This window comes from Mastomys coucha, unplaced genomic scaffold (genome assembly GCF_008632895.1).
Source record: "Mastomys coucha isolate ucsf_1 unplaced genomic scaffold, UCSF_Mcou_1 pScaffold5, whole genome shotgun sequence".
Taxonomy (NCBI): Eukaryota; Metazoa; Chordata; class Mammalia; order Rodentia; family Muridae; genus Mastomys; species Mastomys coucha.
In genome coordinates, this window is record NW_022196911.1 from 103,252,385 (window position 1) to 103,270,891 (window position 18,507).

An 18,507-nucleotide genomic window follows, 5' to 3' on the forward strand; every position below is an offset into this window, starting at 1 on the left:
CTAGCTTGATAACTACAGAGGTGTAATGTAATAGCTGCTTTAAACTTTTAAACTGTACACATATATGTATCTTTGCACACGTACAGAGGTGCTCACAGAGTTTAGAAGAAGGTCTCAATCCCCTGAAGATGGAGTTATGGAAAGCTACAACTGACGTGGGAGCTAAAAACTGAACTCGGCTCCTCTGGAAGTACGCACTCTTTGCTGCTGAGCCGTCTGTCAGCCCTCCTAGCTGCCTGCTTGTGGATGGTGAGGATGGACCTCAGGCTCTCATCCTTGTACAGGACTTTGCCTACTTTATCCCAGGACATAAGCAAATTCTTCCATTTCAACCACATCAGAGCTATTGCTGACCTTTGCATTCCATCCTGTGACTCAGCCAGCAAGGGCCACAAGCAGTAGACTATTAGGAGCTTTGGGTTTTGATAGGAAAAGACTAGCCAACAATATGGAATGATACAAGTGATCAATGCACTCAAAATTTGCTTTTTTTTCTCCCTATGAAAACTGACCAACTAACAACATTTTGGTAATTGAAAGGCTTATCCCTTTCATTGGTACATCTAACCCAAGGAATCTTAAGAGCTGGATATTATGCTGTCAATAATAAGTTCGATTCCAGGAGGCAGCCATTTCTTCTCTTTATTTGTATAGTTTTAAAAGATTTTTGTGGGGGTAGGGTGGGGTGGGGGTTCAAGACAGGGTTTTTCTGTGTAGCCCTGGCTGTCCTGGAGCTCACTCTGTAGACCAGGCTGGCCTTGAAGTCAGAAATCCACCTGCCTTGCCTCTGCCTCCCAAGTACAGGGATTAAAGGCATGTGCTACCACTGCCCGGCTTTAAAAGATTTTTATTTCTATGTGTCGGCACACGCCTGGTGTGCATGGAAATCAGAATGGGGCATCAGATCCCTTCAAACTGGAGTTCCAGGTTGTTGTGGTGCTGGGAAATAAACCTGGATCCTCAGCAAGAACAGCCAGTACTTTAACCTGAGCAATCTTCCTAGCCCCACAGCCACTCTTAAAGCAGGTATACTTCAAGTTTTACCTAAAATCAAATGGAAACTTCAGCAAAAATAAGGCTACCTCTCAAAACTAAAGCTAAGTTACTTACGTGGCCCTGTGTTAGCTGAGTGAGCTGAGCCATGGTGAGCTTCACTTGCCCTTGCTGAGGGCGAGGGCTGTGTGGGGCTGCAGGCTGCAGAGTCCCAGCCGCTGCTCCTGGAGTTAAGCCCTTTTGCACAGATGCTGAAGAACCCGTACTTGGAGCAGAGATGGCAGTGGAAACAGGCTGTCCTCGGATGATTTGAGTCACCACTTGTTGGGGTGCACCTGCACAAACAACAAGACACCCCCATCACTCACACACTGCTAGCATACATAAGACAGTTTGACACTTCAGATGAATGCAGTTTATTTCAATCCTCATATAGACATTTGGATGTCAATAAACCAAAATGAATTCAAACATAGGACCACAGCCAGTTCACAGCCAGACCACAGACTTTAATAGGCCAGGCAGTATTTAATAGGCTCATGACTATACTCCCAGCACCCAGGAGACGGAGCAGGCAGATCTCTGTGAATTCAAGGCCACCTTTGTCAACACAGTGAGAGACGGGCTTGAAACAAAAGGCATTCTTTTGGTCGTAAAGTAAATTCTCAACTGTAATGTCTTTTGGGCTGCATCTATTTGTGTGTTTTCTTGGGAACAATGTTCTTAAGGTGGTAGCTTTATGAAATGATATAATAGCACTATTGCTCTTACTCCCATCTGTTCCCTCCAGATGACCCACAAGACTCACTTGTGAGAGCTTCAGGACTTCAGGACCATGTCCTGTGGACTATAGCTTGGGAATTTACCATTTTAGCCCGATACTGCTAACTAGCAGAAGCACAGAGAAGACACTGGTCCTGGCGGCTGAAGAGACAGCTCCGTGACCAAGAGGATAGGTTGTTCCTGTAGAGGATCCTAGTTAATTCCCAGCTACTCTGTGGTGGCTCACAACTGTCCACACTCCAGCTCCAGGGATGCACCTCAGCAGGCGCCAGCCACGCACATGATGCAGAAACATCCATTCAGTCAAAGTACTCACACACGTAGAATGAGATAAACCTAAAAAGAGTCTGGCTCTGGTCAGCTACATGAACATCACTGAGATAATCCAATATATGCACACATGCTCTCTGAAATATCACTGAACTGCATATTCAAGCCACGTGGCCTTCACTGGTGAGCCGTCTCTGGTTTTGGATTTTCCCTTCATCTCTTTATCTTCAACTGTTTTACCCCCTGGTGCCAGGGTCCAAAGACAGGGCCTTACACACGAAAAGCAAAAGATCTACCTTCAAATGACAGGCCTAAGTCTGTCTTTGACTTTAATATGGTGATTTGAGCCAGCTTACATTAACTGTGACTGACTCAGGGTCTAGTGCTGCCTCTGTAACTCACATGACAAAAGCTTTGTCTTTATGTCTGAATGCTATGGTTATGTGTATCAGTGGTTGAGTTTACTCACTTTGTAAGTTAACCTGGATCTATGGTTGTCTGTTTTTAGGGAAGACAACACACAGTATGTATCTGGATCCCACCTCCCCATGCATGCGTACTAACTCAGATCGGTATTCTCTCACACAGAGGGACGTGTCACAGTTTCCTAGCTGTGCTGTCCATGCTGAAGCAGTTTCATGCATGCGCGAGCGAGTACCTGGCTGCACCACCACTGGTGTTCGAATGATTGCTTTTCCCAGTGCTGGCTGCTGGAGTGGCGTTCTAATCACAGTCATGCCAGGGCGAATCTGAGGCCCCGTGATCACCTGTGCATGAACAAAGGACAAGGAGTTAAAACCACTTCAGCAGGGTGGTGGTGCATGCCTTTAGTCGCAGCACTCAGGAGGCAGAGTCAGATGGATTTCTGAGTTTGAGGCCAGCCTGGTCTACAGAGTGAGTTCCAGGACAGCCAGGGCTACACAGAGAAGCCATATCTCAAAACAAAAACAAAACAAAACAAAACAAGAGAATTAAAAGTGCTTCAAAATTAGAATTCCATGGTTTCTATTCTATAGCCATGGCTGTCCTGGAACTCACAAAGATCCACTTGCCTCTGCCTGCCCACTGTTACATTTGACATTGCAGTCAGTTTGGTACAAAGGTGGGATTTTGAAGACAGAGACTTAAGAGGCTGAGTCCTAGAACCTGGAGACTGTAATAAGTAAACAAAAATCCAATATCCTTTCATGGTTTAAAAAGCAACAAGGAGTATATTACTTCAGTTTTATAATTACAGCAAGAACATTTGGACTTTAACTTTTTCCATGAAAATAGTATCAAAGAAATGTTCTATCTAATACCTGCACAGCGGCTGACATACAGTGAATTTCAGTATTTCTTTCTTGATCAGAAAGAACACAGGTGAACTAAAAGCACAGCTGAGAGGATCTCCAAGAGTGTCAGGGTTAAGAAGTGCAGCGCACTGCTGTGCGGGCTGTCAAGTCACACACAATCTTCTCTAGGAAATATTGGCAAATAACAATCACTTATGAACAATACCAACATGAGACTAAACAAATGCCAAAATTAATACATCATGTATCATTTGGGTTCATTAAAAATCTGTATCTATATCTACCTCCTTCCCTCCATCTCCACATCTGTACTTCATCACAGATTAAATCATAGGAAAGGAAGATGAGCTGAACTGATGGGGAAGAGGCCCCAGGAATGTCACCCTGACATCAGTACTCCGCACAGAGAAATCCTGTTGTAAATCGAGAAAGTTTACCTGTGATGTGGTAGTGGTTCCTGCAGAGGCTGAGGTATTGGGCCTAATTGTGACGGTTGCAGTCCTGGGCTGGAATGAAGTAAAGGTTTGCTGGCTTGGACCTGTGGTCGATGGAATGATTCCCAGAACCTTCTGCTGTACCTGGACCACGCCTTAAAGAGAGATGATGAAGACATGAACTGCTACCCTACAAGGAAAGGCACTGGGTGCTGCTGGTGTCTGAGGAGGAACTACGTGTGGTGGGTTGCAGAGTGGGCTACACAGAATGTGACACCTGACGACTGAAACCAGTGAAGAGGAGATGGAGGATGGCGACAGCATGATCTGGCGAAGGTGAACTCAACCTCTGTGCGGTTGCTTCCCTTACCTCCTTGTGTTGCCGGCACATTTACAGCGACAATCTTGCTGTTTGCAGGAAGTGGCAATTTGGTAATTACTTTTCCTGCCATAGTGACGGGATTGCCTGTAATTTGGAACGTCTGACCTGTGCTGGCAATGGTGGTAGCAGAGGTGGCAGCTGTGCTGGTGGCTAATGGGGTATAAGACATTTAATAAGCTTTAGATTTTAAATAACCAGCAGCGAAGTGACTTCTAGGAAGGGCACTGATGTACAAAATGCGGATCACTCTGTGTTTAATAAAAACAATCCTGCTCCAAGTGCGCTGGCTATGTGGGCACTGAAGGTGAGGACTGCAGAGAGGACACACAGAGAGCTACGACATCGACCGTCCAGCCCGTCTGCACAAGCAGTGGCAGAGGCAGAACCACTCTCTCAGGAAATGAAAGTTAGAAATGCTTTTCCCCACCCAGAATAAAAGCAATGTTCCATTTATTCATCCCGGCTCTACCTGAATTGGACTGGCCTTGCTTCACCCACGTGGCAAAAGTTTGATGGAAGTTCTTGTTTTGCTGGAATGTGACTGTGGCAGGAGAGCCGACTTTTGTGGCTAGCACCATCTTCGTTCCAGGGGTGACCGAGCCACTTAAGGGAGCCACCATCACCTTCTGAGCTGGAGAGACGGTGCTGCTTGTATTGTTTGCTGGGGACGTGGTGGATGCCGCAATGACTGCAGGCTTCTGCTGCTCCAAACGTTTCTGAGAATCAAGAGAGGAAATGTGAACTCCAGTTCTCCATGGCAAACCCCATTCTGCAGGATTTGCCAGATGTTGAATTTCTAAAAGGAAACCATGCCAGTCAAAATTTACCCCGAATCTTTCAAGAAGGCTCTATTTCCAGTGTCTACATCATTATAAACTGACCATAATAAGAAATTTAGGCCGGGGGATGGTGGTGGCGGCAGCAGCGCACGCCTTTAATCCCAGCACTTAGTAGGCAGAGGCAGGTGGATTTCTGAGTTCAAGGCCAGCCTGGTCTACAGAGTGAGTTCCAGGACAGCTAGGGCCATACAGAGAAACCCTGTCTCGAAAAGAAAGAAAGAAAGAAAGAAAGAGAGAGAGAGAGGGAGGGAGGGAGGGAGGGACGGAGGGAGAGAAAGAAAGAAAGAAAGAAAGAAAGAGAAAGAAAGAAAGAAAGAAAGAAAGAAAGAAAGAAATTTAAATGATCAAAATGTTCTATACAATATCCAGTGTTCAGAGTGAGAAGGGTATGGGAAAGCTTACTGGAGACAGGACACCCATGACTCCGTGTCAGAGCAGGAAGTGAGGGGTGGGTCTGACAGCAGTCCTAGCTTACATTACCCAACCATAAACAGCACAAGGGTAGTCTTATTATTACTATTCAGGTCAGCAAACTTGTCACCAAGCTAGATGGAAAATTATAGGTAGTTCTGAGACTCTGTTATTGTTATTTATAGTCAGGGTCTCACTCTGTACCCCAAGTTGGCCTGGAAATATGTGGTCTTGAACCTGGAGCAATCCTTCTGCTTCAGCCTCCTGTGTATTGGGAATACTTCATATACTATGTAATTCAAAGGTACTTTAAATGCTTTATACAGAAGGGGAAAAAAAATCACATCATCAGACACCAGGTTACTAGGGATACCACTTGGTAGAGTGTTTGCCTGGTTGTGCACAAGGCTCTGGGGTCAGTATTCTGCACTGCAAAAAATGAAAATGAAAATAAATAAAAACACAGGGTTGAGCTGGGTGTGGTTGACACATGAATAATTCCAACTCTGGGATCAGCCCAAGCTTTAGAGTAGGATCCACTCTTGCACCCAAGCCTGTGGTGCATGCCATCAATCCCAATACTGTGAGGCAGATCTTTGTAAGTTTAAGGGTAGCTCTATGTACAGAGTTCTGAGACAGCCAGCACTATACAAAGAGCCACTGTCTCAAACAAAACAAAATAAAAAAATAAAACAGGCACAAAAGACAACTTGCATGTTTTAAATTAAAGACTGCTAGAATTTATCCACAGTGGTCTAAAGAGCCACAGTACAGGCTTCCACATGATAAGACTGGGTGCTGGGCAGTACACCTCATTTAGCAATAGTTGTCACCAAATCAGTTAGCTGGCTTTGTAAATGCTAACCATGAAGAAACTCAGGCTCAGACAGACAGGTTGTGCAAGGGGCCCAAAGAGTAATTAAGCCTATTTATGTCCACTCAAAAGTGTGAGGCAGGAAGGTTGCCTTGAATTTGAGGATGCCTGAGATACAGAGCAATACTGTGTCTCAGTACTAAACCAATAAGAAGAGCTGGACATGGTGGCTCATGTCTGTAACTAAAGTACATGAGCGACAGAGGCAGGAGGACTATCATGAGTCTGAGGCCACCTTGAGCTACACATTGAGGTAAGGGAGAGCCTCAACTATTTTGAGACCCTGCTCCAGACTCTATTGGACCTAAGTCCCAGGGCGTCACATCTCCTTCACCACAATCCCAGCCACTCTGCTTGGATTGCTTTTGCAGACAGCCCATATACTTGAACAGAATTTGAAGTATTGCTTATCAACGCTTATTTCTCAAAAGAGAAGCAGCTTTGTTCTGCACACTTAGAACCATCATCTGATCCAACTGGTTCAAAGGAAAATAGAAGCAAAGAAACAGAATAGGGTATTTCACTAGGAGAAAATGCACTAAAACATAAAGAGCTACTTGAAAACAAATTAAAGCCAGGCGGTGGTGGCGCACGCCTTTAATCCCAGCACTTGGAAGGCAGAGGCAGGCGGATTTCTGAGTTCGAGGTCAGCCTGGTCTACAGAGTGAGTTCCAGGACAGCCAGGGCTACATAGAGAAACCCTGTCTCGAAAAAAAACAAAAAAAAAAACAAAAAAAAAAAAAAAAAAAAAAAAAAAAAAAAAAAAAAGAAAGAAAGAAAGAAAAGAAAAGAAAACAAATTAAGAAATGTCACATTAGGTTGTGTCGCAGATGACAAACACACCTATAAAAGGGAAGGACAGGACCACTAGTCAGTTGCTATAGGAACAGATGCTTATGTTTTCTGTACATTTCCACAGCTGAATTCAGCACATAATCCAATAGCACTATTTCCCCAAATTTCAAGTGAATAGACAGATGCATAGTAAATTGAAAGACATGTCAAAGTTTGAAAAACATGCTTTATGAAACCTTAAAGCCTAAAAAGTAAATGTTTTTTAAATATATGCAGCTGGGGCTAGAGAGATGCTCAGTACAGGGCTGCTCTTAAAGGGACCGAGGCTTGTTCCTAGACCTGCATAGTGGAACAGTCATCGATAAATCCAGTTCCAGGTATCTGACACACTCTTCTGGACATCACTGGTACCAAGAATGCACCATGGTGCACAGACACATGGTGCAGGAATGCACATGGTGCAGGAAAAACCCCACTCCCATAAAATAAATGTATAACCATGTCAACAGTTCTGTTTTGAAAACCCCACACTATTTTATCTATGTTCTCTAGATTTACACTTTCAGGAGAAGCAAGCGCCACCCTCTGATTCTTGGATACAGTACACTAGTTACCATACGGGATGCTGAAAAACCAGCAAATGACTTTGTGAGCACTGATTACAAACAACTCAGAGGAAAAGATTCTTTTTTAGAATGTACTCAGGGGGGCTGGAGAGATGGCTCAGTGGGTAAGAGCACCAACTGTTCTTCCAGAGGTCCTGAGTTTAAATTCCAGCAACCACATGGTGGCTCACAACTACGTGTAATGAGATCTGATGCCCTCTTCTGGTATGTCTGAAAACAGCTACAGTGTACTTATATATAATAAATAAATAAATCTTTAAAAAAAAAAAGAAAGAAAAGAAAAAAGAAGGTACTCAGGGAACTGTAACTGCAGTCACCAGAATTCCATATCCTGCAATAGTATGCAGACTCATGTGTCACTGAGATATTTTCCAGAGTGAAACACGAGGCACACTTTAAATATCCCATGTGAACACACAATCCTGGGTTTTTCATGTTCCTGAATGTGCTGTGCAGGGCCTCCCCAGAAGTTCACCTGCTGTCCGGGCACTGACCTTAGTCTGCTGCTCCGCCGCCTGAGCCCTTTCTTTCTCCACTCTGTAGGGAAAAGGAGCAACCTATCAGAAACTGTTCACAAACGGAATCACACAGAGGCCTGGACAATCTCTCCTTTAAATGAATGTTTAAGATAACTTCAAAATAACAAATATATAATACTAACACACTAAAATTCAGAAACGAGACTTAAATCAACTACCCAGAGACAGCATATACAATCAACGGGTAGAGGAAAACTACTCAAAATGGATAGCAGAAGCTCTAATGTGCAAGGTGTTAACTTACCTCTCAGCAAAGGCCCTGATCTCCCAGAGCTCCAACTCCTCTTCAGCCACCCAGCTCTCAATGATAACAGGGCCCGTCTGCTTGGGTGTCTCTGGTCTCTTTGGCCGAAGTGCACTTGATCGAAGACCTTTCCGCTGAGGTGTGGGTGTTTCTTAGTGAAAGAAATCAGAATGCTTTCAGCAATGTTGTTCCTGTGGAGTTCTTCTGACATCCCATCTCATGGAGCAGGGTGCTTGGCAAACAACAGCTTTTAATTTGACATGCACTCTGTTACATAGCCCAGGATGCTACCTCCAGCCAAACTTTTCCCTTTAAAGTGCCAGATATTGGCAAATCCTTGAGACCACACAGACCAGATGGTCTACACTGCAAATCTGGACCAAAGTGCCTGCTGCAGGAGAGATTAAGAGCATTGACTGGCAGCTCTCCCAGAGGACCCAGGTTCAATTCCCATCACCCACATGGCAGCTCACAGCTGTCTGTTACTTCAGTCAGAGAGGATCTGAACAGACATGCATGCAGACAAAACACTAATGCACATAAAATAAAGATAATTAAATCATTTTTAAAAAGAGTCAGTGGAAAAACAAACAATGTCTGAGTTCTCTGTGGCCATGTTCCAATCAAACCGCGTGTGAAAGCAGCACAGTGGTCACAGCTCTGGGACATGGCTTACTAACCCTGGTAAAGGCTGTATGAGCCTCACACAGCCTTCCTCTGCCTGGAACTCTTCCTCATCCCCTCTTCAAATGTGACTAAGCAATTCATTGCTGAGCCTCTCACACCAATACAATTTCTGTCAAAGATTTAGCACGTTGGCATTTTTCTATCTGTAACAAGGGGAAGAGAAGAGAGCAGCAGGTCCCAGACAATAGCCCATCTCCAGGGGCTACTTGAGGATGCGCCTTCCTTGGTTTACAAGGAAGCAAGGCCAGTAACCATGTGGGTGCTAGGAACTGAACCTAGGTCCTCTGCAAGAACAATAAGCACTTTTAACTGCTGAGCCATCTCTTCAGCCCCTAGTCTGTCTGTTTTTTGAAACAAGTCTCACTCTGTAGGCCAGGCTACCCTAGGATTCACATCCATCTCCTGTCTTGGTGGTTGTCCTTTATGTTCCTCAAGACAGGAACAGTCTGTAGTGTCAGGTAGGTAGTCAAACCTCGATTAACAGAACGCATGGCCAGCAGGCCAGCAGTGATGCATTTTCTTCTATTTCTTACCTTTTGGTGCTTCTGGAACTCCGATGGGGCAAATGATCTTCCTGATACAATACTCAGAACGAATGCCATAAGGACCCACATCTCGCCTCTTAATTATCTCTGTGGTTGTGATTTCAGTTTCAGATGTTTCTATGGGATACAATTTACACACTGTTACTAACCACCTGAAATATGAGGAAATTTACAAGATGTAGCATCTGGTACTTCTTTAAAGCTGTGAGTCTGAAATCACCTTTCAGATCACCTGGGTTACTAATGACCACAGCGTCACTGCTTCATTACGGCGGCTGAGCTCCTCTGGCTCCCCAGGTCTTCTTGAAGGAAGTATTGCTGCTGTTTTTAAGCTAGGGCTCTCACAGTGCTGCTTAAGCAGGCCACCCCTTTCCTTCTGATGCCCAAGGTGGCCTACAACTCAGTATGTAAGCCCAGGCTGGCATCAAGTTTATGGCAATCCTTCTGCCTCAGCATAAGTAGCAGGAAGAAAAACAGTGATGTAGTGTCCAAGGTAACCTCCCAGAGGCAGCACTCAGTCAGTGTGGGGCACAGGGCTTTCCCAGTAACTGGCTGAGCACTCTGCATATCAACTATCACTCGAAACTTTAGTTGGGGTATGTGTGCTGACTTACTTATAATCTGAACCTTGCTTTTATGACACTCAGAAAACTTAAGACAAGTATTTAATAAATTCAGTGAACAGTTCATGACTTTATTTTACTGCACTGCTAGGGGGCAAACATACTAGGTGAGTCCTACAGCCACTGACCCCAACCCATTTCAAGTTTCTTCGGTTGTTTTTTTTCCCCCCTTTTGAGATGGTTATTCTAGCTGGCCTTGAGTTAAGTAGCTCAAGGTGGTCATTAATTAGATCCTCTTGCCTCAGCCTCCTAAGTAATGGCACCTATAAACCTGTGCTGCCAGGTCTGGCTACCTTTTTCGCTACTCAGTCTCATATAATCTGTTGGCCTTGAACTTACAGGTTATACAGCACTAGGAACCTAACACCGGTCCTCATGCATGAAATACGTACGCTCTATAAAAACTAAGCTCCATCTTAGCCCACATCTTTTAAACTTAAAGTGCAATTCACTTACCTGTCCGTGTAGACCCTCCTCCTGGAGGAGCCTTGGCCGCCATATCATCCCATCTCAAACTGGCCCACAGTAACCGTAGCATCAGGCTCACCCCTGCTAAGGACTTTACCGTCTGAAGTCTATACCTGAAAGAACAACCCAGATCAACTACATGCAAACACACATTCTTTCATACTTTCTTCTCTTCCTCTCTATGAAACTGAAGGACATGTTTCTGGCACCGACTGCGACCTCAGTACTTGTAACATGGCTTATAAGACTGTGGCTTTACACAGTCTTTAAAGTAAAGTTCCCAGGATAATGTGCACTTAACAATTTCAAATCAGTGAGACTCACTTCCAATGCCACAAAAATAATACCTAAGGTATTTTATCTTAAGACTGATATGACAACAACTTATAAAGATCTTTATGTTATTCTATAAAATATCTACATGAAAAATACAGAGAAAAACAAAATCAGTAACTGTGTTACTAAATTTGATAGGAGTCTTGAAAAAAACCATGATGAAAGTTTTTGCTAAAACAAAACAAAAATCTGAAAATGTTTATATTTTCTCAAAGAATAAAACAAAACTAAAACATGCTGCAAGATCTTTTCCAACTAAACAGAATTCTGCAGTTCAAGGTGTCTTTTCCAAACATGAACCACTGCTCATGAGTACCACAAATACTATGAACGTACCAATGCTGGCTAAGTTTGGAAGCCTACAAAGAAATCGTTTACCAGAAATGTCCAGTCCCGCATCAGCTGCTTGGATGAGAAGGGAACCTGGGCTCCTTAAGCAGACTGTGAAGGTGCTGAACACACTTCTCCTTTTTAAACTTAACACTAAAAATGCATCTGAAAATTAATTTACTCAATTTCAATAAATATTTTATCCTCAAATGGAATCTCTTCAGAGCAGCCAACAGCTGTCAGTTCCCTACTAACACCTTCATAATTAAATTCCCCTTTGGACATTCTCACACCACATGAAATGAACATACTGGCTGAATGCAGCAGAGGAAGCTTACATACTGAACATTTCCTCCACTATCAGGCAGACAGTAGTCCTGGGACAGTTCTGTATGGAATCCTGTTACTATCATGTGAGAAAACAAACAAAAGGAAAAGGTAAAGCTTTAGTCAAATGGTTGCTGCACCCTTGCCAATTCCTAGCTTTACCTGGGAAATGTTTGCTTCACCTTAACACCCCATGCATCCTTGACCCCGGACAAGACACTGACTAATGTAGGGATAACCCAGAGGGAGAAAGTGTCTGTCACTTTTAGGCCACGCTCCACAGAGATTCTTGTGGAAGTCTGGTATGGCTGAAGGAGAAGAAGCTTTTCTTTTCTTTTCTTTTCTTCTCTTTTTTTATTTTTCCCCCAAGACAGGGTTTCTCTGTGTAGCCCTGACTGTTCTGGATTTGTAGACCAGGCTGGCCTCAAACTCACATAGATCTGCCTGCCTCTGCCTCCCCAGTGCTGGGACTAAAGGAATGTACCCCCACCCCTGGCAAGAGCAAGCACTTCTTACTCTCTCTTCCTCTTCTACTTGTTTTCTAGGTCAAAGACCAGCTTCGCATCCTCTCTCTGCCTGCCTTGCTTCACACATAAGACCCTTTTACCCACACTGTACTGAGGACAGAACCCAGAGTCCAAGCAGTGATCAATATCCCCCAAAGCAATCCAATTTCAAAATGCAGGTAATTTCAGTGGATAAACACATCTCACTCATTATCAATCTGCTGGTTCATTCACTACTCATTCATACAAACAACAGTGCAGTGAGTCGGTGTGTCAAGACTGTGAAGGAAGCTGGGATACATACAAAGATGTGTGTTAGAATCTACCTGCTACGAGCTGTAAGAAAGGCAAGTACTTAGGTCTGCCTAAGTCTCAAAGCACACGGTAATCAGATAACTGTGTGTTTGGATGACTGAAGGCAAGGGCACATGCGCACACGCACACACGCACTTCTGTCATGCCACATCCTGTGTTATTATGGCCAGAGGGAAGGGGGTGGGTACAAATGGAGATGTATGAAGAAAAAAGCAGAAGTCAGAACAAGTCATGCCAGAGGGAAGGCTTAAAGAAAAGCAGGGGAAAATAAATACTAAGGCTTCCCGCTCTCTTAGAGTTCCTCGGGTGACGCCCACTTTCCTCCCTTCCCTGCTGCAGTTAGTCAGCAGGTCCCTCAATCATTCAGGATATCCCAGCATAGACAGGCAGGTTAGCAGGACCCTCCAGCAGCATTATGGAGAACAACTGCCAGTTCAAAATGACAGTAACACAGAGTCATGTCAGGAAAACAAGTATAGGAAAATGTATGTACAGAGGTCAGAATATGTTTTCTGTACATGTGTCAATTTTCCTTTAACAGTATATCCAAAAATATGCATCATACATGCAGCTGGGCATCCATGTAGTCTAACTGCTTATGGTTGGGGTGGAAGGGCAGGAGTTTGAGACCAGCCTGGGCTGCAGAGCTAGACCCATAAGAACTACCCCTCAACAAATGAATAAATAAGAAGTAAACACATGAGATTCAAGGGTTAGTACAAAAATGCACTTTACATGAATCGCTTTTGTAACAAAGATTTTTAAGTGCCCTAAAATCAAGAATAACATACATTTTTACCCATGATCCCATTAATCAGAAGTAACAGATGCTTATTTCAACTTCAACAAATTAAGAATGCCCAGGAAGGTATTTCTTTCCATTAAAAAAATGAGAGACTGACCAAACAAATGTCTGAAGTGTAGCCATGCCACAGGGTTCTGGTGCCCAGGCTCTGAGAACAGTGCCTCCCAGCCAAACTACCTCTGGCTTCAGAACACAAGGAGCAGAAAGGCCAGCCCCCTGCCTGCTGAGGGATCTTAGCTCAGCCACTTGTATGTTTACAGTAACTTTTCCAGTGGGAAAGAAGTTACCTGCAGGGCTGTCAAGGATGCACTTTGGGACCGCTCTCAATGAAGAAAGCAGAAAGTGCAGAGCAATCCTACAATTCCATGAACTGCAATGCAGAGCTCCTTGATTCCCTGCAGGATTCTGCAAATCCTTCACTGCAGGCCCTGCAGAGAAAGTGTACTTTTCAGCTGTCTCTAGTGCATGTGCATGGAGTGATGACATCTTACTTCAAACCAACAATGAGGTATAAAAACGTGCTCATACAGACAATGAGTGGTCACTGAACTGAATGACCTCCTTTAGGGGAAACTCGCATTTACACTGGGTTTTGTGGTCTTTTCTGACCCTAGCTAGCTGACTGTAATATAAAGGACATAAAGAAGGATGATGTTTACAGAAGCTGGAAAATTAAGACATTGAAATGAAGTATTGAGAGAGAGAGAGGGGGGGGGATGCTCAGTAACTCGCTGGAACGATCAATGTAAGCCAACTGCAGCCAACACCACCCACTGCAGGCTCTTGACTCTCACTGCTTATGTTCATCCCAGTCAGCAAGGGTGAAAGACAGAGCAGAGGCATGAGAGGGACAGAACACGGACACTCGTGTGGAATGCAAACAGCACATGAAGTGCTGGGCTGGGGTCAGGAATACTTGGCCTCTCTGGTCACGGGCAAGTTACCCCATCCACAGAAAACTTCTGAGGCCCTTTCCTAGTAATCAATGAACACAGGCTAACAAGTATCAATACTATAAACTTACCATTTGCTCCCCAAACACAGAGGGCCCAGAGCATTCTAAACAAAATTAGTTCTAAAGAAGACATTCCTGAGGAAATTATAGTCTATCTTTCTGACATAAATAACCAAGAACTCTAACACATACAAATAAATGGCATTAGGAAGATCTGACATGATGGGCGTGCTTTATGAATCCCGGGAAGTGACAACCCATGGTAATCATGGTGCTGAGAGCAAATGGCATGCAGTAACTGGAAAGTTAGACTATAAAACAAGGTTGGCATGTTCCTTCGGTCTCATGGAAGTCAAAATGGACATGCATGTTAAAAGAATCCCTTACATTTTTGGTAAGTCCGTAGCTGCTAAATTTCAGTCCCACCCAGTGGCCGGGCTAGCAGTTTTCTCTATCTCATGCTCATCACTAACCCTGGCCATTACAGATATGCGCCCCTATCTTTTGGGATCTTATTTTACTTAAACAAAAATACTCTTTAAAAAGCCTCCCCACCCCTGCCCAATAACATTGTAAAGTACATACCTCCACGTGATACCAAAGGTTGGTCTAGGAGAAGGATATGGCCATATGTCCAAGGCAGGCTTTGCATTATAATTAAAGTAAGGGACTTCCCGGATCCCTCCTTTTCTGGCCAGCTTTTTCAAGTCATCGTTAGGTAACACGAATATGCTCTTTTTGCTGCTCTTGGTAACGAACTTCCTATAGGATGGCAGGGCTGTTCCTGAACGCGTCTTCTTGGGTCTTGAAAACTTCATCAGCTTTACTCTGTCTCGTGTGGAATACTCTTTGCTCACTGTCATAGATGTCACCAGTGTGCTTCCTGCAGTGGTCAGGGAGTCCGTCACTGTCGTGGTGACCACAGTTTTACTCTGCTCCTTTACAGAGATGGTATCCACCCCGCTGTCTGGGGAGGGTGTGGAGAGCTTTGTCACAGTGGTAGTGGTCGTTGTGACTGTGGATCTGGCACAATTTTCTGTGGAAGAAACCACAGTTTGCCTGTCCCCCTTTGCTACCTTAATGACAGTCTTTGACTCTGTGGCTACAGTGGATGTCATGGTGGTGACTTCTGTGATGACTGTCTTTCTTTGGGACTCTCCACTGACATTCCCGTCTTTGCTGGAAGGTAGACCATTTTCATCCGAGAATCCCTTGTTAAGGTCCTCTCCAGTCGTAACAGGAGATGGGGTAAATTTTTTAACCTCTGCACTTTCAGTTTCCATATCTTCTACCTGATTGAGTGAGTTTAGATCTGGACAAGGGGCTGAGGGTTTGATTACCTGGGCACTGGCAGACTCTTTGGTGGATGGTAGGGTATAGAGGCCATCTTGGTGATTACCTTTGGCATCTGAAGAACTCAGTGAATATGAGTTTGTTTCTGCAGTGTTTTGTTCACCGAACTCTTCCATAACAATGTCGCCGTTAATGAACGGCTTCACAACAGATTCCTTCCCAGGCAGTGACTTGTTATTTGCAGGGATGACGTTATTGATCTTATTGACCTTTGGTTCAACAGTACCACTCACAACCTTACCACCAGAGCCATCCTTCACACATGACCCTTTCAGGTACCCCTTGGCTTTACTATCTTTGCCGTTTATTTGAAATTTATTTGCTTTCTGTACTTTCTTCTCAGACTCTCGGGTTTCACTGCTCTTTCTGTCAGTGCTGTGCCTTAGGCTGACCTGCTCAGAACATCTGTTAACTGCTCTCTCCTCTGGCTTTTGATGCTGGCCCAGTTTCTTACCATTTGCTTCAGTTACCTTACCCTGTAGTTTGTCTTCACAATTTTCAGTGGACTTAGAAACGAACTGACATTTGGTCAGCTCCACACTTTCCACGCCTTGGTCTGAAGTTATGAACCGTTTAGAGGTGGCTTCATTGCTGTTCTGAACAAGCATATCTTCTTCAGCACTGTCCCTAGTAGACACAGTATCAGAGCTATTTTCCAAAGTGCTACTATATTCAGAATCACCACCTAGTCTTCCATCGAAGTCCATTGCTTTTGGGAAGGCCTGAGCATCTCTGTCATGGGGGCTTTTAGGTACGGATGGAGCTGAAGAAGACATGACGCTGCCATCTTCCTGTGGGAGCAGCTTCTTGCTCTTACAGGTCAAAGTGCCAACATCATCTGCACTGCTTGGTTTACAGTCATCAGTGAAAGAGTCAGTCACTTTTGTTTTAGTCTGACTTAGTTCCAGTCCCTTACTGCCAAGTTCAGAGATCCTGGCATCTAGGTTGCTTTCAACAGAGTTGTGACAGTGTGGCCCTGGACTCTGAATGGAGACATCATCTAATACTTGATCTTTTGGATCAGGTTTGTGTGTGCTGAGACTAGGAGCACCGATGCCAAGAGCCAAGGGATCACTTTGTGAGCCCCCCAGCCCCAAGTCCACAGTGCTAGCCTGACTTGGACTGGGGCTTTGTTCCTGTCTAAGCAAGTCGCCCTGATATCCTTCATTTGCTTTTGTGGACACTGGAGACTCAGGGGAGCCTTTCAGAGCACCCGCGGGGGGCGTGCCCCCTTTTACCCCACTCTCCAGCTTTAACTTCTCAAGCCGCTGTTTCTCTTCCAGGGTAAATTGTCGAATCCTCCGTTCCAGAAGCCCATCCAGCTTAGAGGATTTCGTTTTCTTCTTATAACTAGTCCTTAGATGGAAGCCCTCACTGACATTGACCACATCGACCTCTGCACTTTCCTGACTGCTCATATGTGACTCTGTTTTCACATTATCGTCAATCTCCATTGGTTCTTCCTTGAAGGATTTGTCATTATCAGAATCTAAAAGTTCTTTTACATCTGTGAATTAAAGACATGGATAAAATTGTAATTTTTACTCTGAAATGAAGAATTCATGAAGACTATTTTTATTTCCAAAAGTATCTACTTTTTGTTATCTTCATGCTTATAACTATATCATGGACACAGCTAAACTTTAAATGGGGTTAAAAGTAGGTACACTTCAAATACCTAGCTAGCAAGGCTCTGGCTTCAAGTGCTGGAACTTCTAGAAGTTCTCTCTTCTAGTGGGAAGTTTTCTTTTCTTTTCTTTTTTTATTCCGTTTTTCAAGACAGGGTTTCTCTGTGTAGCCCTGGCTGTCCTGGAACTCACTCTGTAGACCAGGCTGGCCTCGAACTCAGAAATCCACCTGCATCTGCCTCCCAAGTGCTGGAATTAAATATCTCAGTATTGAAGAGGCACAAGCAGTAGATCGCTGTATGTTCCAGGCCAGGCTGGTCTACACAGTGAGTTCCAGGCCATTCAGAGTTACACACACACAAACAAAAACCAAATCCTAGAAACTTAGTGTTTATGTTCATAACAGCTAACAAGCAGACAAGCGGAATTATTCATTGGTCAATGACAGGACAGATGGCGTGCGGTCTACAGCACAGTGGAGTACTCTTTGGAATACACTACGATGTGGACGAACCTTGAAAATACTGGATAAAGAAGACTGCCTATATTTACTGAACTGAAGTGTCTAAAACAGACCACTGGGGCGGGATCAGAAAGCAACTCCCTTTAGCATGATGAAAATGCTGTCATCTGTCATAAATGCTCAGCAAGTCCCCAAACATCTACAGCATCTGCAGCCTGGCAAGGTGAAGTGCGCTGTTGCTGTGCTTGCTGGCCAGAACCTGTCCCCAGCCCAGCACTTCCCACACCCCCTGCCTCCTACCCCTGCTTACCTTGGTCCTTCTTCTCAGGCGCCTTAGACAGCTCCATTGTCCCTGTGGCGGCTCCAGCTGTGGAGTCTGCATCTCTCACCTCACCTTTATCAGAATCACATTCTGTCTTCAATTTTTTTGGACTTCGTGGACTTTTTCTTTTCTCTGACTCATCCTTATTTTCATCTGTATTATTTTTGGCTAAAAAAGAATCACATGTATGGCCACAGATATTCTTAATATTAGAATTATTAATATTTTATAATAATATATTTATAATTGCATTATTTTAATAATTATTAATAACAAATAATTATTAACAGTAGCCATATTATTTTTTGTCTAAAGTGAATCACATATGTGGCCACAGATATTGTTTTTTTTTTTTTTTT

General features: G+C 44.0%; 1 protein-coding gene across 11 annotated transcripts in view; it reads right to left on the reverse strand.

The window, feature by feature from the left end:
* Bptf (bromodomain PHD finger transcription factor) overlaps positions 1-18,507 on the reverse strand; it is an 84,386-nt gene that overhangs the window by 24,848 nt on the left and 41,031 nt on the right. For 6 of the 11 annotated variants that reach the window (XM_031354450.1, XM_031354448.1, XM_031354446.1 and 3 more), the window contains 11 exons: positions 18,137-18,316; positions 14,968-17,242; positions 10,797-10,921; positions 9,706-9,834; positions 8,486-8,636; positions 8,197-8,239; positions 4,627-4,873; positions 4,146-4,307; positions 3,779-3,930; positions 2,705-2,813; positions 1,111-1,328 (listed from right to left, as the gene is read on the reverse strand). In XM_031354450.1, coding sequence (XP_031210310.1) covers positions 1,111-1,328; positions 2,705-2,813; positions 3,779-3,930; positions 4,146-4,307; positions 4,627-4,873; positions 8,197-8,239; positions 8,486-8,636; positions 9,706-9,834; positions 10,797-10,921; positions 14,968-17,242; positions 18,137-18,316 — 3,791 coding nt within the window. The remainder of the gene's footprint in view (positions 1-1,110; positions 1,329-2,704; positions 2,814-3,778; positions 3,931-4,145; positions 4,308-4,626; positions 4,874-8,196; positions 8,240-8,485; positions 8,637-9,705; positions 9,835-10,796; positions 10,922-14,967; positions 17,243-18,136; positions 18,317-18,507) is intronic. The other 5 variants (XM_031354453.1, XM_031354452.1, XM_031354447.1 and 2 more) reach the window with 1 other exon arrangement.